The sequence below is a fragment of the Pteropus medius genome, unplaced genomic scaffold, assembly GCF_902729225.1.
Source record: "Pteropus medius unplaced genomic scaffold, Ma_sr-lr_union100, whole genome shotgun sequence".
Classification (NCBI taxonomy): Eukaryota; Metazoa; Chordata; class Mammalia; order Chiroptera; family Pteropodidae; genus Pteropus; species Pteropus medius.
In genome coordinates this window covers 415,365-439,907 of record NW_024341893.1, presented here as the reverse complement: position 1 = coordinate 439,907, position 24,543 = coordinate 415,365, and the positions used below count along the sequence as shown (strand labels likewise).

Sequence of the window (24,543 nt, the reverse complement as noted above, 5' to 3'; positions counted from 1 at the left end):
GGGGGAGAGAGAGAGAGAGAGAGAAAGAGAGAGAGTGAGTTCAGAAAACACCTGCCCCAGCCTGTGGCTGAAGTGGGGAAGGCGTGGCTGGGGCAGAGCCAGGCTGTAAAAGGTCTTGACTGCCAGGCTAAGGAGTTTGGACATTGCTCTCAGGGCGCTGGGCAGCCACAGAAGAGCTCTGAGCACGGGAGGGAAGGGTCAGCGTCGAGCGTCAGAGAGCTACTGTGTGAAGAAGGGTGGATTGAAGGGAGCGAGTCGGAGAGGTTGGGAAGTGGCGGGGTGAGACCCTCGAAAGGTTGGGAGGCCAGGCCGTGGGACTGATCGGTTGTGGGGAAGGGAGGGAGCTGTCCAGGACAGGGTCTGGATAAGGGTGGGTGGTCCCCGAGACAGGGACAGGGACGGGAGCACTCTGGGGAAGAGGATGCTGAGGTCGGATTAGGAAATGTAATGCCGAACTATTCAAACACGTATTGAGTGCTTTAGAACCCTTAGCTGATCCTTGCAGCATATGTCTTCACATCTCCATTTGTTGGAATTGAAAATGAAGGCATAAGAAAGTTTTAAAAATGCCTAAGGTCGCCCGGCTGAGTGCCAGACAGGCCTTGACCCGCAACAGTCTGGCCCTAGAGCCAAGCTCTGAACCGCCACCCACGCACCCTCCTAGGGCCCAGGAGAGACCAGGGGAGGCATACGGAGGCCACTGGATCCCCTCGTGGACCCGGGTGAGAATTTGGGAATTGTCACACAGAGATGAGGAGTGGAAGCCTCAGGGAGGGTGACAGGCCGGATGAGGGCCTGGGAGGAGCCCAAGGGGCAAGAGGAGAGAGAAGATGGGGGAGGAGGAGGGAGGAGGGTTCAAGAAGGAGAAAGAGGCCCTGAGAAGTCAGGACGAGGGGATCCACAGAGTGGTCACCGAGGACACTGACAGGTCAGCTGTAGTGCGAGGAAAACCCTAAATGCTGGGTGGGTGGGGGGCTGGTCGAGTGTGCACCACAAGGGCAGATAATTCCTGCCATGTTTGGTGGGGACAGAGAAAGCGTGTGACAGGGCAGTGACCTGAGGGGCCAGCTCGGAGGGAGAAAATGCTGGATGTACCTGAGCGGTCCGTGACAGCTCAGGGAACAGCCCTTCACCTGGGATGGGAGAGTGGAGACGGGAAGAGAGCAGAGTAGTGGATGTGGGGGTGTCAGGGGGAGATTTGGGACTGGACAGCATGTCTCCTTAGTCCAGTCTGGGGCATGGCAGGGAGATATGGGGGAGTCTTGAGGCCCTGGCGGGGGCTTGGGGGCTTAGATTTGGAGTGAGGTTGGGTCCCTGGGAGCTGAGGCCCAGCCCCAGTGGGTGCTGAGCACCCTAGGGCTATTCCTAAGAGGCAGCCAGGTGTCTGGGGTCAGGGCTCTGAACCCACGAGCCCGGAGAGAGAGCAGGAGGGGGCTTCCTGGGGGATGGGGGCGGGTGGACCTGGCGATCACACCGGCCGGGAGGAAAAGGGGCCGGCAGGATGCCGGTATTCTCGATGGTGCGTTAGTGGCCAGCAGAGGGCAGGTAGATAGCAATCATTCTGGTCCCTTAGGGCCCCTGGAGCTGTCCTGGCCTGAGTGGGCTCCACAGGACAGGTGGAGCCCCCAGCAGAGGGGTCCTGCAGCTGTCTTCCGCTGGGGACTTCCCAGAGTTCTGCTCAGGAGCCCCCATGACTTCTGAAAGGCTAGGGCAGGCCCCCTTCCGACAGGCCCATCCCAAGGCCTTTCTGGCTCCTCAAACCTCAGGTGGCCTGTCTCCCAGCACACACAGACTTCCCTCAGGCTGGGCTCGAGTCTCCCCTCCTTCCTCTTCAGGGACTCCTTTCCCACCCTCCCCTCTCCCCACTCCCCCATGTAGAGAAGAGACCAAACACAAGGCTACCTCTGGATTATTTATTTACATGGCTTGGCAAGAAACAGGCACTCCTGCCAACGAGCCAGGCAGGAGGCCTTCCAGCCCTGGCCTGTCAGTCACCCACTTCCCGGCCCCGGCCCCCTGAGGGTTAGTGTTGGTTATCTCACACACGAAACAAGGGGGCAGGATGGGAAGATAAAAGGGGAGCCTCCCTCCGCCCAGGGCCTTCAGATGACTGCAGCCTGAGCCCCCTCCATCCTGCCGGGGCCTGGAGCCCCCGTCTCCGAAAACCCCACACTGGGCAGCCGGACCCGGAACCCACCCTCCTCCCGGTCTCTGCTCCCACTCCGGGTCTTGGGGCTTAGGGACACCCTAGGGAAGCGGAACTTGGGCGACTTCTCCCCGCCAGGGGACTTGGAGGCCGCCTCCCCCTCCTGGTCCCGAGTGGCCTTAGAAGAGGTCGCCAGCCCTACGCGGGGCAAGTGGACTCGGAGGCGGCCTCGGCGCCCAGAGGCCCCCTCCCCACCGCCCTCCTGGTCCTCCTCGTCCTCCAGGCCAGGGGAGCCTTCCCCAGTGCCGGTCTCACTCTGGCTGAAGCCCACGCGGGGCAGCCTGAGTTTTGGGCTCTTGGCCTTGTCGCCCTCCTCCGCCCACTCCTTGGCCCGCACCAGGCCGAAGCGGGGCAGCCGCACCTTGAGCTTATGTCCAGCGTCCCCGCCGCCCTCTACCACCTGGTACTCAGCGTGGCTACCCACGGCAGGTGGGGAGAGCTCCACATCGGGCAGCGAGAGGTGGAAGGTGCGCTCGGCCCCGGGGGGCTGGTCCCCAGGACCCTCACCCTTGGCCCCGGCTCCGGCCCCCAGTGTGGGCATCTTCAGCCTCAGCCCACTCTCGCCTGTGGCTGCCTCACCTACCTGCGCCTCTCGGCTCAGTCCCACGTCCAGCTCAAGCTGGGGCACTGTCACAGCGGGCATCTTGAAGACGCCCTCACCCACCAATAGCTCACCACCCGCCACCTGGGCTCCGGGCAGAGACAAGGTCACCTGAGGCACATGGACCTTGTAGCCTGCTGTGCCCTCAGCTGAAGGGACTGCACTCTCGGCCTGCCGCCCCGAGGTGGCAGCCACGCCGGCCTCCCCAAAGCCGGTGAGCTCCACCTGGGGCAGAGAGATGCCCAGGGGCATCCTCAGCGCCCCCTCCCGGTCCTCAGTGCCCGCCTGCCTGGTCATAGACACCTGCAGGCCTGACAGCCGTGCTCCACTGACAGCCACACCTCCCTCTGCCCCCACTTCCTCCTGGGCCCCCAGCGTGACCAGCTCCACCTCAGGAATCTTAAGCTGTCCAGCCAGAAACTCTGGCTTTTCCCCTGGGCTAACGCGCCCATCCTGGATTTCTACTTCTTTCCCCCGAGCCAGCCCAAAGGAGGGCATCTTCAGTTTGGGCATCTTCACCCTCCCGTCCCAACCCCAGCCCTTGCCTTCCAATTCCCCGACCCCTGTCACTAGTTCTGCCGCCTCGGTGTCCCGACCTCTAACCCCAAACTTGGGCAGGGTGAACTTGGGCCCCTTGAGCTTGACATCGGCCCCTGCCACCTCCACCTTGCCTGTGGGCAGATGGGCATCTAGGCTGAGCTGCGGGATGGACAGATCGAGGGCGGGCAGCAGGCCTGCCTCCGCTGCCCCTTTGGCTTCAGCCTCTGTCCCCACTCGAGCCTTGGGGAGTGAGATGGCGAATTTGGACACCTTCAGCTTGGTGGCCCGTCCAGCCCCCTCAGCCTCTGCCTTGGCCACCTTTGGCCCTGAGAGTCCAAACTTGGGCAGGGAGAACTTTGAGGAGGGTTTGACTTTCATCTCCATCACCTCTACCCGTCCTTCCTCAACTTCCACTGTGGGCAGCTGTGGAGCGGCGATCTCAACAGAGGGCAACCGGGAGGCCACCTCCCCGACCCCTGCTGCCACCTTGCCCTCTGCTCGCTCCGCCCTGCCCACTTCGGCCGCTGGGACCTGCCCCTCCAGGCTGAGTGCCCTCGGCAGGTCTAGTTCCACTGAAGGCAGTGTGAAAGAGGGGACACCCACACGAGCCTCGCTGTCCACCTCTGGCTGCAGACAGGGAAGTGCCATCAGCTTCCCTGAGACCTCAGCCCCTGCCTCGCCCGGCTTGCCTCGTGACGGGGACCCTGCCCTCCCTAGTTTGGGCATCTTGAAGCCAAATTCCACCCCCTCTGCCTTCTCCGCCCTGGCAGCTTTTAGCTGCACCTCAGGTGCCTTGAGCAGCTTCACCTCAGGTGCCTTCGGAAGCTGCACATCTGGGACTTTTGGCACCTGTATTTCTGGCAGCTGCATCTCTGACACCTTCGGCAGCTCCACCTGCGGCAGGTGCACCTCGGGCACGGCCATCTCGGGCACCTTCGGGAGCTTCATCTCTGACACCTTCGGCAGCTGCACCTGTGGCAGGTGCACCTCGGGCACAGCCATCTCGGGCACCTTCGGGAGCTTCATCTCACACCTTCGGGCAGAAGTTGTGTTTTGTGGTTTCCTGCACCCCACTCGGCACCGCCACCTTCGGGATCTTCTGACACCGGTAGCTCATGTGTTGCAGGGTGGTGCACTGTTTACTGCCATCTCTCACGGGGACCTTCCTGACATTGGCTGACGCTGACTCCGGAGGGAGGTGCACCGCCATTCGCACCTTGGGAGTTTCATCGACTGTTAATTCTATGAGGACCTTGCAGCTGCCTCCGTGCTCTCGCATACTGCCATCTCTGCAGCTCTGGGGGTTCATCTCTCTCCACCTTCGCAGCTAATCCTGAGGTGCACCCTCAGGCCATCTCGGCACCTTCGGGCTTCATTCTGACACCCGCGCTACACCTGTGCAGGTGCATCTCAGGCATGTCATCTCGGGCACCTTCGGGACTTTCATCTCAGGCACCTTTGAGACCTTCGTCCCAGGGAGCTTCATCTCGGGCACCTTTGGAAGTTTCATGTCAGGGAGCTTCATCTCGGAGACTTTGGGCAGCTGCAGCTCTGGGAGCCGCACCTCGGGCATGGCCATCTCTGGCACCTTCGGGAGTTTTATCTCTGACACTTTTGGGAGCCCCACTTCTCGGAGGTGCATTTCTGGAATGGCTGCCTCGGGCACTTTCGGGAGCTTGACCTCAGGGGCCTTGGGCACCTTGACCTCTAGGGCCTTGGGTACCTTGACCTCAGGCGCCGAGACTCCGAGGCCGAAGGAGGGCATCTTGATGGTGGGCAGCTTCAGCTTGCTCTCAGCAGCAGCTTCAGGGGCAGCAGGCCGGGGCTCCAAGAGAGAAAGCCCGAAGGTGGGCATTCGAAGTCTGGGTCCCTTCACCCGGGCCTCGGGGCTGCCCTTAGCCACCTTGGCCTCAGCTACTTCCTTTGCTCGAGCCCCAAAGCGGGGGAAACTGAGACGGGGCATCTTCAGGGCCACCTCAGGTGCCTCTTCTCGAGCCTCCACCTCCGCGCCCGGCAAGGCCAGATCCAACCCCACGGTAGGCGCTGCCACATCCAGGGTGGGCACCGTCACTGCCACGGCCCCTTCCCGGGTCTCTAGGCAGGGCAGGGTGGGCAGAGTGGGTAGTGAGGGCAGGGTGGGCAGCTCCACTTGGGGGACCTGGACCCCTACGGCTGCAGGCTCCACAGCAGGTGCCGCCGGGGTTCCTAGTCCAAAGGTTGGCAGGTGGAGGGCGAAGCCAGTGGCCGCTTCCGCTGCAGGGGCTGGGCCCTGGGGGACACCCACCTCGGCACCTGGCAGCCGGGGTCCAACCAGCTCCACCTGGGGGGCTGTAAAACGGGCTCCCGCTGCCACCTCGGCCTCCACTTTGGCCTTCCTGGGGGGAGGGGCGGCAGCGGCCAGCCGGGCTACCTGGGCCTCTTCGGCTACTTCTCGGACTCGCAGCCGAGGCAGCTGGAGGCGCCGGCGGGCGGGGGCGGCTGGGACAGGACCCTTGACAGCCTCGACTTTGAGACCCCGACGCAGACGGGAGAACTTGGGGAAGGAGAATTCGACGTCAACGGGGGCCAGGTCTGCAGGGGCCCCCAGGGCCCCAGGCACCACCATCTTCTTCTTCTTCACAGGGGACAGACTCTGGATGTTCTGGGGAGAGAGGAGAGAGGCGGGAGGCGGTGGGACAGGGGGAGGCCTGGGGTGGGCAGGGGGAGCCCCACCTGGTATTGTACCAGGCTGGGGATGTGATGGATTGAACATCTTGTCCCTGAACATCACCCCCACTTCCTGCCTGTCACTTCACTATTACTGTCCCTGAAGGCAAAGACATTCATTTAGAACCTTACAGGAGTGTGGAAACTGGGACCCAAGACTCCAAGGTCCTCATCCAGGATTTTCCTCAATACCCTCATTCTAGAGATGGGGAGACTGAGCGACTTGTCCAGGGTCACTCAGCAGTAAGTGAGAGGCAATCGGGCTTGAACCCGGCATTCCAATTCAGAGTCCCCTGGATCAGGAGGACCCCTACAAGCCTAGAGCTGAAGGTGGGGACGCCTCTCCAAAGCGGGTGAAGGCCCTTGTCTGGGGTAGGTGGGTTCTCCTCCCCAGAGAGGAGTTCAGGGGCAGAGAACAGGAGGCAAAGGGTGGGATTAGCGTTGGGTTAGTAACAGACAGGGCAAGGCTGGCCCACAGTGTAAGGGAGTGGGGCTCACGGCGCAGAGACGGGATCGCCGGGGCAGCCCAGCGCTGGGGCTGGGCTAAGCACGCGTACCAGCTTGGCCACCTTGGCCCGCGGGCCCTTGATCTCGTAGCCAGACACGGTCCCGGGCCGCAGTGCCAGGTCTCCGGTGGGCACAGTGCGCTTCAGGCAGAAGGAGACCTTGTAAGGCTCGGCGCATTGCAGCAGGCGTAGTGCGTCCTCGTACTTGAAGTTCTCAAAGAACACGCGGGCGCTCAGCAGCTGGTCCCCTGGTGGAGGTGAGCAGTGTGTGGGCATCTCCCAGCTCCGCCTAGGCCTACCTCCGCCCACTTCCCTGGAGCCAGCACAGCTAGGCCCCGCCCAAAATTTGGGCCGCGTCTATCCCCAAGCTCAGTATTGAGACGCAAAGTTACTCCCTGTTCCGGGTCAGAACACTGAAGAACGAAGCCCCGCCCCATGGCCTTAACTCCACCTCCCCCACTAGCAGATCCACGCCCATTCAGGCCACACCTATAGCCTTTCCCCTCCCCCTCCCCATCCTCACATTCAGACACTGATTTTGCTTCTTTTACTTAGAGAGACCAGAATCAAAAGAAAACTCTCACCCCATCACTCACAGCCCTGCTTCTGTGGCGATTTACTCCACTCTCCACCTGTTCCCAGGAATTGCCATCCTCTGTCCCATTCCTAGCTCAGGTCAATTCCTCCAGCAATTCTCTCCTCTCCCCCAGCTTCATGGATTTGTCCCTCTCGTCTACATTATTCCCATTAGCATACAACATACTATTATTTCTCACATAAGTTGTCCTGACCTCACTCCACCTGGAGCTACTGGCCCATTTATCTCTTCACCTTGATGGCAAAATGCACTGAATTGCCTAGCTGCGTTATTTCTGCTTCTCCAATCACACTTCCGACACCCCATCCCAGAACCCTGAACTGCTCGTCTCAAGGCCCCATGCAGTGACCTCCGTGTAGCTAAGTTCAATGGTCAAGTCTTGGACTTTATCTACTTGGACCCCTCAGCCTTTGACCCAGCCTTTGACCCTTTAATACCTTTGCTCGACTTGGCTTCCAGGGTGCCACACCCTCTGAAGCCTCCCTGGAGGTTCCTTCTCAGCCTCCTGAGATGGTTCCTCTCATCTCCCTGACCTCTTAAAGACACACTGATCCAGAGCTCAGGCCTTGGACCTCTTCTCTTCATTTACATCCTCTACTCACCCCTTTGAGAAACTCATCCAGATTCAGAAGTTTAAAGGTCAAAAATATGCTGACAGCGTCCAAGTGCATCTCTCTCCTCATCCTAGACTTATATATCAACTGCCCTTCCACGTCTCCACCCTGGTGTCCAAAAGACAGCTCTCATTTAAAGATCCAAACTGTACTCCCGGTCTTCCTCCAAACAAGCCCCAGCCCCAGCATTTCTCATTTGTAGGACTACCAACTCCATCCTCCTTGACCCCTCTCCTTTCATCACGCCCCATGTCCAGTCCTGAAAGCTGCTCCTCCTAGATAGATCTAGAACCCAAACCCTTCTCTTCACCTCCAATAACATAGTTTCGGCCCCAAGCATCGCCATCTCTTACCTGAATAATCACAGTAGCCTCTTTGTTGGTCTCCCTGCTCCCCACCTTGCCCCCCTACAGTCTACTGCTAATGCAGTTGTTTAACATAGTCGATTCTCCTCCACTCGCAACCCTCCCACATTAAAAGCCAGTCTTCAACATGGCCTATAAAGTCCTCTAAAGACGTCCCCTCCTCTTACCTCTCTGGTTTCATCTCTTACTCTTTTCTTCACTGACTCCGTTCCATCCACACTGGCTTCCCGGCTGTTCTCCAACAAGCCAGGTACATTCCCACCTTGTGGCATTTGCACCGGCTGGTGTCTCTGCCTGGAATGCTCTTCTAGATGGCCACATAGCTCCTTCCCTTACCTCCTTCAGGCCTCTCTTCCCTTCCTGGCTCACCCTATTTAAAAATGCAGCTTCCTTCCTGGCACCCATAGCATACATTGCCTTTTAATTTACTATATATTTTGTACATTTAGCTTAAATATGTTTCTCCCCACTAGAATGTGTAAGCTCCACAAGTGCAGTGTTATCTATTTTGTTCACTGCAGTGGCCCAAGCATCTAGAATAATATCTGGAAATAGAAAAGACTTAGTAATAGTCGTTGCACGAATGAATCACATCAGCCTCAAGCATGTTACCTAAGACATCCCTTACTTACTAAGCTCCCCTCCCCACTCCCTCCAAGTTATTAGCTCCGCCTCTTTTCTCCCGCCCCAACGACAAAACCAGTAACTAGCACTTACATAGTGCTTACTATGTGCCACTTAGCTATGTGCCAAGTGTTTTCAAATGCTGATTCATTTAATCCACATAATAACCCTGTGAAGTGCCAGAAGTATTCTCATTTTAGAGATGAGAAAACCGAGGCCCAGTAAGATCACAAATTAGTAAACTGCAGATCTGGTCGTCCAACTGAGACAATGAATGAATCTCTAGAGCCTGCTCTGAGCAACCGCAATGCCAACACACGAAACCGCATCCCAAACCCTTAACCCCGCCTCTTGGTCGTCCGCCAGGCTCGGCCTCGGAGGCAGACTCCTACCCGGGTCCCAGTAGAAAGGCCGCCCCATTTCCCGGCCCCGCCCACCTTCCTGCAGGCTGAGGCTCCGAGCTGCCGGAGAGTCCTCGCGCAGCTCGCGGATGTAGATCCCTTCCTTCCCGCCGCCAGCTACGTTGATGCCGCTGACCCCAGTCTGCGCCTCCGTCTCCACGATGATCTCCACCAACTCCGCCCGCCTCAGCTCCTGCGGAGGGCGGCGAGAAGTCGCCATGGAGTGCCAGGGCCAGACCTCGCCCAGAGCCCGCCATCGCGCTTAAAAGTGTCTCTTGAACGGGTCCTTAGGGCACGTGCCCCTGGGCAAGGCACTGGCAGGTCGTGTGGGCCCGCCCGCTCCGGCATTTCCTCTTTAAGCACCTGCGAGGGCCTCTCGCTCTGTGGCGTCAACGGTTAAACTGGCTTGCTGGACTCGGGGAGCCCCTAGGACCTAGGTCGCGTGGACGGGGGGGCGGGGCGAGGGGCGGGGTCAGGGGAGGGGCCGGGTGGGGAACCCAGAGGGAACTTGAGTTGTGAGAAGGGCGGGACGGTGCTCTCAATGGGGCGTGACCAGCCCTGGCGGGAGGGGCTCGGGGTGCGGAACTCCGTCAGAGAGCACGCGTGGATAGAGCGCGCCGGCCAGAGAGGAGGGGTCAAAGATATGAGGGCGTGTGGCTAGAGTGTGTCTGTGGCAGTGGGTGGGGACCCATAGTTTCAGGACGGGGATTGAGCTATGGGGAGGAGCTTTAATAACAGCAGAACAGGGATGGAGGTGAGGAACGAATTCCGAAGAAGGGGCTGGATCCTTAAGTGGTTGGGGATGGAGGGGCACGGGTGGGACTGGCCTCCTTGCAGGCTTGAATGAGTGTGAGACTGTGCCCTATTGTGGGCTTTATGACCCCAAGACCTGCAGAACGCCCAGGGGAGAGGGATTCCAGTGCGGGTGGTGGGGGGAGCGTGGATAATGAGTGGTGGACCAGAGGCCCTGGTATTCCTGGTATTTACTGTCATTTACAGCTGCGCACTATGGAATTCACATCTGGGCTTCCACAGTGAGTCTAGGAACACAATCTGCTCTGTGCCTCTGGGAGAGAACTTTGACTGTTCTGTTCTGTGACTGTTCCTCTACCGTAAAGTTGGGTATCATGGGTATGCTGGGAGGAGTGTCTGTGAGCTGAGACCTGAAGCAACAGGCATTTGAGGGGATGCTTCACTGGCCAGGGCATCTAGGCTGGCACAGACTGGAAGTGAAGCCAGGGTTTGGAGAGAGGAAAGCAGGTCTGGGCCAGATGCCCATAGTAGTGGCCTGGGCACTAGAGGGCTGGGCAGAGAGGGGTAAGAAGAGTTGTGGGGGCAGCAGGGAGCAGCATGACCATCATCACCATCCTTAGTCCCTGGGCTAAGTATTTTATGCGGGGCATCTCAGTTTATCTTCCCCATAGCTTGGGCCATTACAGAGGGGAACACAAAGTTCCAGAGATGAGGAGTGATTTATGTAACGGCACACTGCTAAGTCTCAACCTCAGGTCTTTAGCTCATTATTATTATTATTATTATTATTATTATTATTAATTATTATTTAAAGCCTACAGCACCCAGTATTTCTAGGTGGTCTCCCATCCAAGTACTAACCAGGCCTGACCCTGCTTAGCTTCCGAGATCAGATGGGATCAGGCGCGTTCAGGGTGGCATGGCTGTAGACGGTTAGCCCATTATTAATAGAACTCCATTCTGCTCCAATGAATTAGCTGCTTTGCATCTTATAGTCTGTGCCAGACACTGTGCTGAGCACTTGATATATGTTAAAGTTTTTTCCTCACAGTGACCCATAAAATAGGCCCTGTTGCTATTTCCATTTCATAGATGGGGAGACTGAGGCACAGAGAAGCCAGGAAGTGTCCCTACTCTGTGCCCCCTACTCGGACTCCACGAGTTCCCCTTGGAGCATGTGTGGGCGCTCACCTCAGCACTCCGGCTCCTGACCTCCATGGCGCTGCTGGGAGGCACCTGGGCCCCGGGCTCCTGCTTCCTCTCTCCCTTCTGCTGCAGGACCAGCTTCAGTTCCTCATGGAGCAGCTGCCTCTGAGCCTGTGAGGGACAGAGATGGAGGCGTGAGGCCAGAGAATACAGGGGAAGAGGCCAGGCTTTGAGGGAGAGGTCATGGTAGTATCAGAAGGGGAGAAGAGCCCCCACCCCAGCTGTCCTCTCACCGCCGCCTGGGCACAGGCACCCCCTCCTAACAGGAGCCCAGCCTGGGGTGCCACACAGTCGTCTGTGGGGCTCACGCCCTTCCTCTGGGGTCTCGCTGCCTGCCAAAGAGAGAGAAAGGCATGAGGCTCCAGGCAGGCCAGGGAGGGGAAGGGAGGGGCATGTGGCACCAGCCAGTGCTCACCTCAAGGTCACCTCCAGCTCCTTGGGCCTCTTGGGTCCGGGGCTCTAAGAAGAATAACGTGAGCATTACTATCAGCTAGTCCCGCTGATTGTTTCTTGAGTACCTGGCCCTTGCCGTACTGTCAATACCCTATCCCCACAGTTGAAATGGGGAAACTGAGGCTCAGAAGACATTTATCAAAGGTGACACAGCTGGACGACAAGCAGTAAAGCCAAAAGTGACTCCTAAGCCTGTCTAACAGCAGAGCTCCTGCACCGACCACCACAGCTGACCAAGGGGGTTCAAATTCATTATAAGGCAATCTTAACCATCTTATGCACTCCCCATGGGCAAATCACCTCACCTCCCTGTCCCTCCGTTTCCTCAGCTATAAAATGGGGAGAATGAGAACACCTCCCTCACATGACCGTTGGGAGGGTCAAATGAGTTTGTAGATATAAAGTGCCAGGGGCACATGGAAGTCACTTCACAGGTACTTGCTGTTATTACTAAGTCCTTTTTGTGGTCCTGATGTTATGTCGAAGGTCCCACAAGGGTCACTGCACGTGGACTTCAGGACACCCTCGTGAGGCCAATACAATTATTGAGCCCATTACAAAGAAAACACCTGAGGTTGGGAGGAGGGAAGTCACTTGCTCAGGTGACAAATGGCTAAGCCAGGACTTGAACTTGTCTGAAAGCTCCAGCTCTAATGATATCTAACGGGTACTGAGTGGTTGGTCACTCTTTGCCAGTCCTGTGCTAAGACCTTCATTTTCCAGCTCTCTGCGGAAAACTCTAGCCCCTCAGAGAGGCCGAGAACCTTGCTCTAGGTCACACAGCACAGCAAGAAGCAGGCAGAGCTGGGATTTGCATGCAGCCTCCCCAACAACCCTTCTGGAGGAAAGGGGATAGACATTGTCCCCCCATCCCTCCCCTGCCCCGCTCCCTGACTCTGGCCTTGTCCTCCCAGCCCCCGCCTGGCATGCCATCCCGCCAACCCCCACTCCCAAAGGAAAGGTCAGGCCTCACGCGGCACATTCCCTCAGACAATGGCCTGTCTGCTGTGCCTGGAGCTGCAGGCATCTCCGCCTGCCCACCCACCCCAGCCTGCATAATGGCCCTTCATAGCCCACCACTGGCCAAGAGGGAGAACACAGGGACCCCCTCAATGCTCTGGCTGTACCCACTCTGCTAGTTCTGGCCCAGCCCTCTGAGGTATCGGAGGGCTCCTCTCTGGCTCTGCCAGGGGTCCTGGTCCGTGTCCTTCCCAGCCTTCCTTCTGAGACCCCAGCTCCACCAGGTAGGGCTGGCTCCTACATCTGGGACGTTTTCTCTGAACTAGGTCTTGTGCTGGCACCCATAAGCCTTGGAATCACCCTGGATTTGGTGGCCATTTTAGGAATGGAAACTGAGGTTCAGAGAGGGAAAGCGACCTGTCTGGGGTCACAGCTAGGACCCTTGTGTGCCCTTGACCCCAACTCTCCACCGTAACTTGCACTGGTGGCTCTGAGCACCAAAGTTGGCTCAAGAAGCAAATTAACTGGGGCAGGAGCGGGGCTGGCCGGGTGATGGGGCCGGGGTTGAGGGTGCCAAAGAAGGGTACTTTAGATGGCCCTCATGGGTGCCAAGTCTGGGCCAGGCGGGCACTTTACAGGTGTGGCCTCATGGTACTCCATTTCACTGGTGAGTAAATGAGGGTCGAGAGACAAGATATCACAGTGACGGAGTTGGGACTTGAACCCAGGTCTGAGAAGCTGACCTCTGAGTCCCTGACATAACATAGCATCCTGAGCTGGGGGTGGGAGAAGCCTGGTCCTTGTAGGAAGTGGTGGAGATGGAGGGGAGGATCTGGCCCAAGCTCCCTGCTCCAGGCCAGGACAGGGAGTGTCACACCCACAGGCTGGCACAGGAAACTCGGCAGAGGTAGGGACAAGAGAGAGTGCCCTCCTTCCTTATCCCTGCCCGGGACAGCCGCCAGCCCAGGTTATATTTAGCTCAACTGTGCCCTTCCTGAGCCACGCACGTACCCGGCCTCTGGGGTGGGGCGGGGGCAGCTTCGGAAGGAAGCCCACCCCACCCTGGGTGCTCTCTGTTCCCAGCTCTGCCCATCCCACTAGGCAGGGGAAGGAGAGGTAGGGGGGTTCCCGGGGGCCTGACTCGTGTTAGAGGAAGATCTAATGGGTTTCTGGTGAGTCAAGGCAAGGCAGGACCCTCCAGATGCCGACAGCCCATTTTTTGAGTGCTATCCCGATATTCCTGAGCTCCCAGAATTCTCAGAGTCCCCATTTCTTGAGCACTTGCTATATGCAAAGATCCTTCCTCGCCTTAGCTCATTAAATCCTCGAAACGCCTCCCTGGGGAAGGCACAGCCTAGATCCCCATTTAAGAGGCCACTTAGGCCTTTCAGAATGGCTGGAGTGGGGGTCCCTGGGCCCTTCGGCTGAGCTGGGCCAGCCTGCTGAGGAACCCCCCAGCTCTGCCCCGTGCACCCTCTTCCTTCCGTAGCTGGCACAGTCTCATTTAGGAATCTTCCCCACTCAGAGCCGCAGCTTCACCAGCGATCTGATGCCCTGAGCAATGGGAGTGAGGGCTCGATCAGACCCACCCAGGCCCCTAGACATGATCTGAGGCCATCTAGTGAGGCTGAGGGGCAGGCGTGCCGGCAGTGGCCTCCAGCTGCCTCCGTTAGTCCCTACTCCATCAGGTGCTTAGAATAACAGTCTCAGCCTATAGTAAGTGCTCAAGTAATGTAACCTCGTCGTTGACAGCAAGTGGGAGTGTGGACTGTGCATCTCAAAGTGTCTCATATCCAGCCTTTGCTCACCGGTGGCCGCACACTCTTCCCTACCAAAGGGGAACTTTGGATGAGGGATGGAATCCAGTTCTGGCATGGCCTCCCACCAACAGGATCAGCACTGCCTCCCCAACACCCTATTCCAGGGACCGCAACACTTGTCCTACCCCAGGCGTCCTGCCCCAGCTCTTTACACGTAGCAACTGATCTACCCTCCCTTCAGCCCTGTGAGGTGGCCTCCAGCAGCCCACTTTGGAGATGCAGAGAGACGGAGAACACAGAGGCACCGAAGGGCAAAATATCTTGCCCGAGGCCACACAGCCAGAAAGAAAGGAATGTTGGGATCGGAAGCCGGGATCTGGCTCCAAAGTCTATGCCTTCAACTTCTACAGCAAGCTGCCTCCTGAGCCCCAGGCACCCTTCCAGCACCTCCCAAGAACCTGCATCTCATTCCTACAGCTTCACAGCCTGGCCAGGGAGGGACTGGCTGGCTGATCTCTTACCACTGGGCCTCCAGACACCTTCGAGAGCTCCTGGTCCTTCTGGTCAGCTCCAGCCCTAGCCTGGGGGGAAAATGAATGGGGGGAAAAGGAACAGGGAGGGGGAGGAGGGGAGACCCCAGCCATTGGCTGCAGAGGCATGACATCACCAGGGGGTGGGTGGTGGGGAAACAAACATCCCCTCTCCCAGCTACATCCACCACGCAAGGGGGTGGGGAGCCACAAGATAGCGCCACTCCCTTGCCCGAGCTGAGACTGCCACCAAGAGCCCCATTCCTGGGATTCGCATGTTGCTACAGCCCCTTGGAGACTGAGCACCCCACTAAAACTGGTTCCTGGCTCCTCAACCAGGCATGGCCCTGCTGGTTCCTGGGGCCCCTAAAATGACCTCCTTCCACTCCTTCTCCCAGTCAGTTGGGTTCAAATCCCAGCTCGGTCCCTTCCTGGCTGTGTGACCTTCGGCAAGTCACAGCATCTCTCTGGGCCTCAGTTTCTTCATTGCTAAAACAGAGGTAGTAAAAGTGCCCACCTCATGGGGTTGTTGTGAAGATTTAAAGTTTTTAATTGTACTGCTGGACCCCAAAGATGCTGCAACACTCTTCTGTCCCCTTCACGTAAGAAAGAGGCTCCGAGAGGGTAAGTGACACTCACAATCACCCACAGCAGGTAACCGGTAAGAATGGGATTTGAACCCAGACATCCCCGACTCCCAAACCGAGGCCATCAGGCCTCACCCTGACACCCCGGCCCCCAACCCCCAGCCTGCCCTGACTCACCGGGCCCCGGGGGGCGGCACAGAGAGCACAAGTACCCCCACATGCCCCTCGCACCCACCCGGCCGCCGCCTCGGATGTCCGCAGCTCTCTGAGCACAGGCCTGGGGCCGGGGCTGCAGCGAGGCCAGGGATTACCCCCAAAACGCGTGTCAGCAGCTTCTGCCCCATTGTGCAGCTAGGCGAGGCCACCCGGCCCTCTCCTCAGTCGGCACTCTTGCCCCTCACACCAGCTCAGTGGCCCCTCTGCGGACCTGTCCCCTCCCCGCACTGCATGTTTGGGGCCTAGTCCCGAGGGCGTAGGGACCAGGAACGGGTTGGCAGGATCCCAGAATGCTCGGGGCCTCCCCCCTTTTCTCCGAAATGCCCCCTGCCCACTCTCAGCCGCTGGGGAAAGAAGGAATGTGCTGAGCTCTGGGAAAAGCCTTCTAGGCCTGGCAGCCAACAAGTGTTGGGGTGTGGCCGGAGCCCAGCCAGACCCCTCCTCCCAGGAGGGCTGGGAGGGACACTGGTCAGGGCTACCGATGGGCCTGAGGAGACCTGTACCCCAGTCCCTCTCCCTCTCTCTCATATTCATTGATTCATTGAAACATCCATCTGTTCATTTATTCATTGAACAAACGTTCACAAGCCCTTGGTGGCAGGCCCTTTGCTGGCAGGGACACTGACGGACCTAAATTCACCTTGGAGACAGGCTCAGGAAAAGATTCTTGGAGGAGGTGACATCTGAAGTCAAACTAGAGGGTTGAGAGGAGGGACTCAGCTGAAAAGGCAGGGAAGGTCCTTCGGTGGGGGGACAAACACGAGCGAAGCACCAGGGGGAAGAAAGTCCTTTATTCAGTATCAGCGGTCAGTGGATACTCGGTCTTGTGCCCAGCCCCATGCTGGATAGTGCCAGGGACACAGTATGACCAAGATAGCCAGCACCTGCTTTCACAGAGTTCACGGTACAACAGGGAGACAGACCCAGAATGGCCAGGGTCGTGATGGGGACTCATGGGCAGAGAGGTCAGTCAGGGCCTTGACGGGGGAGCCTAGGAAAGGTGCCTGCTCCAGCCGAGGAAGGGAGCTCGGAGAAGGCTTCCTGGAGGAGGGGACGTGTGAGCTGGCATCTGAAGGACCCACGGGAGTTCACACAAAGCTCCAGGTAGTGGGTAAATGAGAATGGGTTTCAGGTAACAGTCTGTGTGCAAATGGCCCCTTTGAGAAACTGGTGAATACAAGAGTGTGAGGGGAAGTTGAGGAGAGGTCCATGGTCAGCAGGACCTAGAGGAAGGGCTGAGAGCTTGTCCTGAGACCCCTGGGTATCTACAGGAGGGACGAAGTCAAAGCTGAGTTTTAAGTAGTTCAGGGTGGAAAGAGTCGGACTATAGGCCAGGCTGGAGTCAGAAAGAAAATTCCCTCTGACTGCTCAGGGTCGGACAGACAAGGGCGGCAGGTGCCTCTCTGCATCTCAGAGGGCAGATACGCTGGCTGGTTCCCATCTCAGGGGCAAGCATTCAGTCCTTTGCCCTTAAGTTGTCAGTTGTCTGTTTTGTGTAGCTGCCTTTAGCAGGCGAAGGATGCTTCTTTCCCTAGTTTGCAGTGAGGTTTTTTGTCATGAATAGTGTGTGTCTGTGTCTCTCTGTGTGTATCTCTTTGTATCTCAGTTTTCACTCCTCGTCTCTGCCCCTCTCCATGTTTCTCTGTGTCTATTTCTCTTTCTCTGTCTCTCTGTCTCTTGCTTTCCCTCACCCCAGGGGGAGTGGCCATAGGAAGTTGAGTTTCGGGGTTGGCACTGGTGTCCTGGCTCTGGCCAAGGCCACCTCAATAAACACAGGACATCCTGCTAGGGAAGGAGGTGGAAGCTTCTGCTTGCGGACCACCCTCTCCCCACCCAGTTTGAGTCAAACAGGAGCCAGGTCCCACCCAGTGCAGCCAAGGAAAACTGATATCTCCCTCCCCGCCAGCCTTAATGCCTGCTCCTGCCCCCCACCTTCTCCACTGAGCTCCAGTCCCAGGGCCTGACTGGATGCCTTCCCCCGGGTGTACCCCCAGGCCCTTGCACCTACCATATACCTCAGTGTTAACCACACCCCTGCTTCTCCTCCTGGTTATCATCCCAGTGTGGTCCCACTGTCCCCTGGTCCCCGAGCTAGAGCCCTCGGTCTCTTCCTCCATCACAGCCCATCATTCCCACAGCCTGTCTTCTCTAACATCTCCTCCCTCCCCTCTTCTCCCTTCCTCATAGCTGCCCTGTCCCTTCCCAGCCTCCACTCTGGGCTCCTGGGCTCACCTTCCCGCCACCATGTCCACACGGCAGCCAGACAGATCCCTTTACTTCTAGATCCCTTTGTGCTAGTGCCTTCGGAGTGAAGTCCCTGACCAGCGCCTTGCGTACCCTGGCCCCTGCCCACCCCCCACCCCAGCCCCATCACTGACCTTACCTCTTTTGCCCTCATTCCAGTCAAACCCGAAGCTTACAGATCCCTGAAAAGGTTATAGGGTCCCTCAGCACCTAGCCTTCGCACATGCCGTTCCCTTTTCCTAGAACACTCTTCCCTCAGACAACAGCCCTTTGAGGTGGGTATTGTTATTGTTCCAGCTTAGAGATAAAGACCCTGAGGCCCAGAGATGTTAAATACTTTGCCTAGGGTCACACGGCCACAGAATGGCAAAGCTGAGGTTCAAACACAGGTGGTCTGCTTTTCAACACAACCTCTGCTCTACGGCTTATTGCGTCAATAATCGTTGACGAAGCATCGTTAGATTTCCACGCCGGGCCTGCATACCTTAGGTGCTCAGTAAATGTTCGTCGGATGGATGAATCGGACAGGGCTGAAAGGTGAGCCTTGGAAGGTGCGGGCTTCAGATCCCAGAGGACTGGGGTAAATTCGGAGGGCTCGGAGCAGGGGAAAGACGTGATCAGATTTGCCTTTTACGTAGGGCCGGGCACACAGTAGGTACTTGTAAATCTTCACTGAATGAGGAAAGGGAAGAAGGAAGGAAGGGAGGGAGGAAAAGGAGACCAAGAACAGGAAAGAAGTATGTGTGTGATGGGGGGTCCCTGTGAACACCTATGGAGGGGAGCTGGCCTGGGGAGTGTCTTGGTGGGAACACACAGAGGCTCTGTGAAAGGCAGCAGCAGTGCCAGAGCGGCAGCTCCACGAGGAATGGTGTGGGCCCTGGAATCTGCTGGCTGAGGTAGCGTGGCCTCCTGGGGTTGAGCCTGAAGGCGGAGGGACGCACCAAAGCCAGGGAGCCTGCACAATCATCTGAGGGTCAGACATGGGGACAGGGGGGCAGGTCCTCAGGCATGAGCTGTTCATAAACCTGAGGGTGCCGGGGGTATGGGACCAGGGCCGATCTAGCCCATATGGTGCTTTTGTACAAAAGGCATGCCCCTTTCCCAAGGCGCTCGACCTCCATCTGCTGTAACACTGTCGTAATAAATATGCAAGTGAGCAGTGTCTGAGACATGCATGGCAGCCCTTTACATATGGAGGCTTTGTGCAGTGCACAACCTATACAACCGTACGCAGAGGCTCTGGGGAGAGGGTGGCATCACTGGCCAAGCAGGCACAGGGACAGATCGTTGACAGATGGGTTGGCTGTCTGCATCAGTAGGTATCAGAGATTGCATCAGTAGGTATCAGAGATTATCCCCCAGCTTGGCACCCACAGACATCAGGAACAGGCCCCAGGGTGTTGTAAACAGAAGGCACTGCTGACCCCACACTGGGGGACTCTGAACAACTGGACAGATCGCCAGGGAATCTAAGGCAGTAGCATGGGAGACCCCCCAGACTGGGCACCAGGGGGCATTGCCGAGCTCCGTCTAAACTCCCAAGGTCTGGGTCAAAACAGTCTGAGTCTCATTACCTAGGGGTTGGAGTCAGGCCCTCAAAGATCTTCGGCCTGGGCAGCAGCTCCCTTCGGGCCATTTTCACTCCCCTCCCGGGGATGCCTCATCCACTTCCAGAAATGGGCACGACTTCCTCTGCTCCTCCAGGAAGCTCCACTCTGCCCGCCCCTTCCAGGCCCGAAGGGCCGGCCCGTAGCTGCCCGCCTCCCCCAGTTCCACCTAGCTTCAGCCTCCCTGAAGCTTCCGGCCAGAGGGGAGGTGCTGGGGCGCAACGACCCTGGTGTCCCCTCGTCGGCGTCTCCCCCATTCGAGGCACAACCGGCCCCTCAGGTCACCGCCCCGCCCCCTGCTCCTCTGCTCCGCCCCCTGCCCCCGCACCCCGGGTGCTGCCCTGCCCCCACGGCCGCCAGGAAGGACGCCGCCACGGTCCCGTGCCAGGCCTCTGAGTGTGCGGCCCCGCCCAGCCCGGCCAGGAATGCGGCTGGACCACGGGGGCGGAGCAGACACCCGGTGCTCAGGCCAGCCCTGTCACACAGGCAGTGAGGCAGGTGGCCTCAGCTCTTGGAGCCTGGGTTTCTTCTGGAAGGAAAGCAGGACCGCCTTTCAGTCAAGCCACCAAACCCGGTGGCTTTATTTTGGAGTGAGCCTCTAAGCTGCCCTGTTACCTGTCCAAACTGAGATTTGAGACCTGGAGTAGATTTTTTAAAAGCTTGCTGGAGTCCCACTTTTTGTCACCGTTTTCCTGGAGAGCTGCCTCGCAGTGCTTCTCGGAGAGGTTCCATCCAGCTTTGAGTTTTTACTTCTGGCTCATTCTCAAAGCTCTCTTTTGCCCTCACCCCCAGGCCCCCAGACACACAGGTAGACCACAGGCAAGGACTAGATTTCCTTATTAAAAGTGGCCCGAGGCTCCTCCACCTCCCCCACCACGGTGTATGGGCAGGCGCACCAGGGAAATCTGGTTGAGTCTGTTCCAGGGAGTTTTCTAGAGGGCCAATTACCAGACCTAATTGGTCTGCTTCTCAGACCAATAAAACAGTAAAGCTCACGGTTTGAAACCCACCTCCTCAAGTGATGACTTCCTGGAGCCTCGGTTTTCTCAACTGTAAAATGGGGATAATAAAAATGCCCATCTTGTTATGAGGATTAAATGAGTTGACACAAGTGCTTAGAGCCATGCCAGGTACACAGTCTATGGTCAATAAATGTTAGAGGTTACTCTCTCACCCTCGCCTTAGCCCAGAGACAAAGAAGCACAAAGACTTGAGATTTCCCAGGACTGGTTTTTTAATTTCAAAAAACTGGTTGAGGTCTCTTCCCACATCAGAGAGTATCGCAGGCTAAGACCTCTGGGGAGTCAGTCCAACATCAGGCCTGGTCCAATCACATTCCAGCCACCAGGCCCTATCATTCCATCACGAGGGGTGATCTCAGACTCCCCGCATCAGCCTGAGACAAGGGGACGGAGGTGAAGCTGTCTGCGACTGATTCTGTCTTTCCGAAGCCCCCTCTCTGTTCTGCAGGAGCCAGCTGTGTCTTTCCAAGGAGAGTTTGTTAAACCGCCAGCCTCCGTTTGGTCGCCAGACAACCATTCCAGCCCTGGAGTCAGCGCCCCGGCCCCGATGGCCGCTCCAGTGCCTGTGTGCCCACCAGCACGTCCATGAGGTAGTCCAGCTCAGCCTCGTCCAGCTCTGGAGCTTCCTCCTCGTCTGGCCCATCCTCGGGGCCAGGTTTGAGGCCCTCAGAGGCTGGCGCCCAAAGTTCACTGTCGTACATGGAGGTGTCGATGTCTTCAAACAGGCCCTCAAGCCCATCGTCCAGCAGACAGCTAGTGGCTGGGCCCAGCAAGTCCAAGGCACCCAGGCCAGGTGGGGTGCCCCCTATGGGGCGGCCCGGTGGCCCCTCATCTGCCAGGGGCTGGGGAGCCTGGCTCAAGCCCTCGATATGACTGAGGTCCTCCAGGAGGCTGGCCATGGAGGCAGAGAGGGCGGCGTCCGAGCTGGCCAGCAGGTTGTCAGCCACGCCTGAGGCAGCAGGCATGCTGGGCACAGGAGGCAGGGCGGCTGTGGGCGCCATGGATGCTTGGATGCGCCGCAGTGTGTTCACTACCAGCACCAGGTGCCGCAGGTCGGGCTCACTCTGCCGCAGGCTGTGGTGGAGCTTGAGCACCGAAAGGTCAAAGAGGGAACTGGAGGCCGCGGCTGGGGGTGCCTGTGCCACTGCTGGAAGACTGGGATCCAGCCACCAGGTGTCCACTGCCAGGGTTTCCTTCTCCTCCTCCTCCCTCTTGCGCTTCAGGCCCTTGCTCAGCATCGTCTGTGGGGAGGGAGAAGTCATTGAGTTATGAAAAGCCCATGTTGAGTTCAAACCCCGGCTCTGATGACTTGCTGTCTGTGTGGTCTTGGGCAAGTCATTTAACCCCTCTGAGCCTCGGCTGTCTTAGGGAACCTTTATACGAACGATAATAGTATCTGCTTCCTAGAGTTGTTTTAAGGAATACGTGAGATAATATACAAAAAACATTACGACAGTGCCTGGCACATAGCAATTACTCATTATAAGTTTCATTATTAATAACTATTAAAATTTATTTCAATTGTCAACCTTTTTTAACCAACAAAAGCGGCTGTTTCACATAGTTTAATATTTATTCAGTATCTACTATGTATCAGACGATAAACTAACAAATACAGGAAATGTGTGGCTGGTGCTTGGAAGATACTAAAAGGTCGTGAGGAGCGGTCAGGGAAGGCTCCTCAGAGGAGGTAACATTTGAGCTAAGCCCTCAAGCATGAGAAGGAGTCAGCCATGGAAGAACCAAGGGGAAAGCAATCCGGGAAGAGAGAACAACAGCAAAGACAAAGAAAGACTCGGAGGCAGTATGAGCTTGTCAATTATACCTTAAAAAAAAAAAAAAAAAAAAAAGACCAGTGTGGTCAGGGCACAGAGTGACAAGGCAGGATGGGGGCGTGGAGTGGGCAGAAGCAAGGAGTTTGGATTTTATTGTGAGTGCGGTGGGAAGTCGTTGAGGGGTTTGAGGCAGAGAGAATGGTGTTGTGGATTGGTTAGGTTTCCAGAAGCTCCACCTTGGCTACTTCGAGGAAGATGGGGGGAGGTGCGGAGAGAAGGGGTTAGAGATCCATTCGGAGTCTACACCGCACACTTCGGGGCAGGTGATGATGGTCGCTTGGAGTAGAAGGCGGTAGCGAACATGTAAGGAAGTTGGTCGATTCCGGATTTATTTGTGAGGCAGAGTGGACACAGCTTGCCGGGAAATCCCGATGGGCACGAGAGTCACTGAGAAGTTTGAGGACCCACACTTTCCCCGGGGCGGGGGGTTCCCTAAAGTTCTGAATCCCTGGCCCAAGCTGCTTTGTTGGGCCAGGCAGCCTGCAGGGTCCAGTCTCCAGGCCCTTGTGCAGCAGGATCTTAAGAGTGACCCCTCACACAACTCAGAAATGGGTCTTCGCCTTTTTCGCGGTAGACCCGGGAGCTCCGGAACCGCAGGAATTCAGCCCCCGACCCCGACTCCGCCCCCTGGGCTCCGCGCCCCCTAGCGGCGCCAGGCGGGCCTTCCCCCGGGAATACCAGCCCCTTAGACCCCAAGACTCTTTACGCAGCCCCGCGTCCCGGCCGTCGTTCCTTGTCTACCACCCGGGGCTGTTTTGCCCTTTCGGCCTCCGCTCGCTACCGGAAGGCAGTGGAGGCGGCTCCTCCCGAAGCGGCGGCGGCGGGGGCGGGTGAGTCACGCAGCCGGAGCCAGAGAGCCGGCGCCTCCGCCCCCTTCCCGGGCTGCGGCGTGATTCACCCAGCTCAGCTGAGGCTGGCGACACTTAAAGGCCCGCGCGTCTCGATCTTGGGCTGCCCCGGCGCGTACCAACCGGACCTGGGGATCGAACCTGCCAAAGGACCCGGCCACCAGTATCCCGTCTTTTCCTAGGCCCCTTCCCTTCGTTTACATACCCAGCTCAGAAGCTGCCAATCAGGACGAAGAGGGAGCCACCCGCAGCCAATCAGGAAGCGGCGGCGGCAGCATCGCTCGCTAGCTCTCCTTCTGCAGCCGGCGCCTGGGTCGAGAGACGCAGTTCTGACTCCGGCGCACGACTCTAGGCTCCTGACTCCTCTTAGCTACCGCCCACTCCCGTAGTGGCCCCGCCCTCCACCCAGGGATTGGTCCTGGGCGGTGATGGGCGGAGCCTGTGGGGGGCAGGTTCCAACTGAGGGAAGGTTGGCTTTAGGGCGCATGCCCGGTGGCTGCGTGAGGAGTAGAGAAGGTGGGGAGGCTCTTTGGCCTGGCAGGAAGTGGCGGCGAAGAGTTTTAGGTTGTCAAGGTGCGGGCCATTCACACCTACCCATGCACCTGCCGAACCCAGCAGGTGAGCTTATTACGCAACCAGCCCCCAAAGGGGTTTACACGCTAGACCAGAAAGGCCTGGGTTCAATTTCTGACTCACCACTCACTCGATGTGTGACCTTGGAAAAATGCTTCACTGCTTTGAGCCACACGAAGTCTGTTAAATGGTGATCTTGCATACCTCTTGGGTTAGGAAAATTAAAATAAGATCGTATCTGTTAAGAGCACTATACCAGATTCAGCAAATTCTGGGCAGTAGGATTCAATTGTGGGTGTCAAAAGGTAGTAGTGGAGGCGGGATGCCACTGGGGTCACATTTTGGGTTCTATTCTCTAATTAGCTGTGTGACCCTGGGCAAGGGTTTTAATCCCTTAGAGTCTCGGTTTCCTCGTCTTTATTAAAATGAGGGAAATAATGTTTGGTGCAGAGGATTGTTTTGAGGATTAAATAGAACAATTTGTGCAATATGCTCAGAGTGGTGTGTGATGTGTCCTTTTGTTCGTGGTAATAGCTGTTGTAATAGCACAGGTGCTTATCAAGGGGATGGGCAGGGGGGGTATAGGTAGACAGCAGTTTAATACTTGTCTGATAAACTGACAGTGGGATTTACCTTCTTCAAGTAGCTCATTTGCTAACTCTTCTGAAGCTGTGGGAAGAACTGTTCATTGTGAATAACTCTTTTGATGAAAGTAAGCTCTCAGAAATGCTACCTATATTATGCAGCATTATTTATAATTGCCAAGATATGGAAGCAACCTAGGTGTC

General features: G+C 57.4%; 2 protein-coding genes, 1 long non-coding RNA gene and 1 other non-coding gene across 7 annotated transcripts; all 4 read right to left on the bottom strand.

Annotated features, from left to right (window-relative positions):
• Positions 1-1,906: 1,906 nt before the first annotated feature.
• Positions 1,907-14,917, bottom strand: PRX (periaxin). 4 transcript variants are annotated; one of them, XM_039853827.1, is made up of 8 exons: positions 14,815-14,917; positions 11,536-11,579; positions 11,354-11,452; positions 11,106-11,231; positions 9,198-9,354; positions 6,611-6,807; positions 4,780-5,988; positions 1,907-4,280 (listed from the first exon to the last, which is right to left on the bottom strand). In XM_039853827.1, the coding sequence occupies exons 4-8, from the start codon at positions 11,130-11,132 to the stop codon at positions 2,103-2,105; spliced, it is 3,768 nt and encodes a 1,255-aa protein (XP_039709761.1). In that variant the 5' UTR covers positions 11,133-11,231; positions 11,354-11,452; positions 11,536-11,579; positions 14,815-14,917; the 3' UTR covers positions 1,907-2,102. The 4 variants fall into 4 exon arrangements, with proteins under 4 accessions (XP_039709761.1, XP_039709751.1, XP_039709782.1 ...); XM_039853817.1 differs by having other exon boundaries at positions 1,907-4,358; positions 14,815-14,916; XM_039853848.1 differs by lacking the exons at positions 9,198-9,354; positions 11,106-11,231; positions 11,354-11,452; positions 11,536-11,579; positions 14,815-14,917 and adding an exon at positions 8,854-9,070 and having other exon boundaries at positions 1,907-4,358.
• LOC120596893 (5S ribosomal RNA) lies at positions 10,727-10,845 on the bottom strand. The gene has a single exon (XR_005651250.1). It is a non-coding gene; the product is annotated as a 5S ribosomal RNA (ribosomal RNA).
• A 1,481-nt stretch (positions 14,918-16,398) lies between the features above and the next one.
• On the bottom strand, positions 16,399-19,741 carry LOC120595641 (uncharacterized). The gene is made up of 3 exons (XR_005650919.1): positions 19,445-19,741; positions 18,355-18,464; positions 16,399-16,724 (listed from the first exon to the last, which is right to left on the bottom strand). It is a non-coding gene; the product is annotated as an uncharacterized LOC120595641 (long non-coding RNA).
• A 946-nt stretch (positions 19,742-20,687) lies between these two features.
• Positions 20,688-23,583, bottom strand: SERTAD1 (SERTA domain containing 1). The gene is made up of 2 exons (XM_039853862.1): positions 23,388-23,583; positions 20,688-21,740 (listed from the first exon to the last, which is right to left on the bottom strand). The coding sequence occupies exon 2, from the start codon at positions 21,735-21,737 to the stop codon at positions 21,030-21,032; it is 708 nt and encodes a 235-aa protein (XP_039709796.1). The 5' UTR covers positions 21,738-21,740; positions 23,388-23,583; the 3' UTR covers positions 20,688-21,029.
• Positions 23,584-24,543: the final 960 nt, after the last annotated feature.

Bases quoted from the DNA above. Each gene is read 5' to 3' on its own strand.
- PRX (XM_039853817.1), bottom strand. From the start codon at position 11,132: ATGGAGGTCAGGAGCCGGAGTGCTGAG. The intron at 9,355-11,105 runs GTGAGCGCCCAC...CGCCCTCCGCAG, and splicing joins TCAGGAGCCGGAGTGCTGAG to GAGCTGAGGCGGGCGGAGTT. The intron at 6,808-9,197 runs GTGGGCGGGGCC...CACCTCCACCAG, and splicing joins GAGCCTCAGCCTGCAGGAAG to GGGACCAGCTGCTGAGCGCC.
- SERTAD1 (XM_039853862.1), bottom strand. From the start codon at position 21,737: ATGCTGAGCAAGGGCCTGAAGCGCAAGAGGGAGGAGGAGGAGAAGGAA.